General features: G+C 52.6%; 1 protein-coding gene across 1 annotated transcript; it reads left to right on the plus strand.

The window, feature by feature from the left end:
- Positions 1–799: 799 nt before the first annotated feature.
- LOC135441870 (olfactory receptor 14J1-like) lies at positions 800–1,732 on the plus strand. Its single transcript, XM_064701426.1, has one exon. The coding sequence runs from the start codon at positions 800–802 to the stop codon at positions 1,730–1,732; it is 933 nt and encodes a 310-aa protein (XP_064557496.1).
- Positions 1,733–2,002: the final 270 nt, after the last annotated feature.

The following is a 2,002-nucleotide window of genomic DNA, read 5'->3' on the forward strand; positions in this document are numbered from 1 at the left end:
TGTGCAGAGCAGCCAGGGGTGCCCAGGGCTGTTCTGCAGAGCAGGGTCCTGCACCCCAGGGCACTGTGCTAGGGCAGGGACTCTGCTGCCTGCCAGGGACAGCTCTCAGCCAGCCCTGGCAGCTGCTCCCAGCACTGAGGGACAAGATCTGGGTGGTAGGAGACAGCTGGTCAGGCTTGGAAGTGTTCTCTCAGTGTGGGGAGGATGCTGCATTGTTCAGAACTGCTCCCAGCATGGCATTTAACTGCATGACATTTCCAAGTAGATTATACAGGGAGCACAGCAAGTCAGGGGCAGCATAGCAGAGGAATTCCTGCTTTTTTAATCTAATGCTCTGGTTTGCCTATGGGAAATTGCCCATAGATATTCATCTCTCAATTCAGGCTGAGAAAAATAAAAAAAATTCTCACAGATCTGCATATACCATGCAGTAGAAAAAATCAGCACAGGAACCCTTAGAGTAGCATCAGTGTCACTTTTCCAGCCACCTCAAGGTTGCTCTGACGTTGCCATCAGAGCTTGCAGAGCCAGAGCTGCCCCTGGGCAGTGCCTGAGCTGGGAGGGGTCTGCAGGGCAGACCTGAGCCCCCAGGGCTGGGCTGGGCTCTGGCAGCACTGGCAGGGCCCAGCCCTGGGCACAGGGAAGCAGCTGCTGGCTGGGACAGCTCCAGGCAGTAGAGCCCTGGGCAGGCAGTGGGGGGAAAGTGCCCCCAGGCTGTGCTGGGGTATTTCAAGTCCTCTCCAAACCCAACTATTCCATGATTACTTTTGTTAGAGAGACCCATGCCAAGGCAGCGCAAATGTCCAACAGCAGCTCCATCAGCCACTTCCTCCTGCTGGCATTGGCAGACACGCGGCAGCTGCAGCTCCTGCATTTCTGCCTCTTGCTGGGCATCTCCCTGGTTGCCCTCCTGGCCAACGGCCTCATCATCAGTGCCGTAGCCTGCGGCCACCACCTGCACACGCCCATGTTCTTCTTCCTGCTCAACCTGGCCCTCGCTGACCTGGGCTCCATCTGCACCACTGTCCCCAAAGCCATGCACAATTCTCTCTGGGACACCAGGAACATCTCCTACACAGGATGTGCTGCACAATTATTTTTTTTTGCCTTTTTCATCTCAGCAGAATTTTCCCTCCTGACCATCAAGTGCTATGACCGCTACGTGTCCATCTGCAAACCCCTGCACTACAGGACCCTCCTGGGCAGCAGAGCTTGTGCCCACATGGCAGCAGCTGCCTGGGCCAGCGCCTTTCTCCATGCTCTCATGCACACAGCCAATACATTTTCCCTGCCCCTGTGCCATGGCAATGCCCTGGGCCAGTTCTTCTGTGAAATCCCTGCCATCCTCAAGCTCTCCTGCTCACACTCAAACCTCAGGGAACTGGGACTTCTTGTGTTTTCCATCTGTTTAGCACTTGGTTGTTTTGTGTTCATTGTTTTCTCCTATGTGCAGATCTTCAGGGCTGTGCTGAGGATCCCATCTGAGCAGGGACGGCACAAAGCCTTTTCCACCTGCCTCCCTCACCTGGCCGTGGTCTCTTTGTTCCTCAGCACTGCCACATTTTCTGACTTGAAGCCCTCCTCCATGTCTTCTCCATCCCTGAATCTGGCCCTTTCACTTCTGTATTCAGTGGTTACTCCAGCCCTGAACCCCCTCATCTACAGCCTGAGGAACCAGGAGCTCAAGGCTGCAGTGAGGAGACTGATGACTGGGTGGTTTCACAAACATTAAACTACAGGCCAATTTCTGCAAATCATTTGGAATAAAAGTCATCTTTTATACTTCTTGTGGGTTTGGTTGTGAGAGTTTTTTTCTTTGTTATATTTTTTCCATATTGTCCACATAGAAAGGTCATTGTTTATGCCATTTTTCTTTTTGTTTCTCTCCACCTTCCCTGTAGCCACAGATGGTGTCAATGAGGGGGTACCCACTTGGTGGTTTTAAATAAACTAAAGGATCTCCCAGCAAAGTTTTCTGCAGAGATGCCCTTTTGTTGCCTTC

The sequence above is a fragment of the Zonotrichia leucophrys genome, unplaced genomic scaffold, assembly GCF_028769735.1.
Source record: "Zonotrichia leucophrys gambelii isolate GWCS_2022_RI unplaced genomic scaffold, RI_Zleu_2.0 Scaffold_608_29903, whole genome shotgun sequence".
Classification (NCBI taxonomy): Eukaryota; Metazoa; Chordata; class Aves; order Passeriformes; family Passerellidae; genus Zonotrichia; species Zonotrichia leucophrys.

Bases quoted from the DNA above. Each gene is read 5' to 3' on its own strand.
- LOC135441870 (XM_064701426.1), top strand. From the start codon at position 800: ATGTCCAACAGCAGCTCCATCAGCCACTTCCTCCTGCTGGCATTGGCA.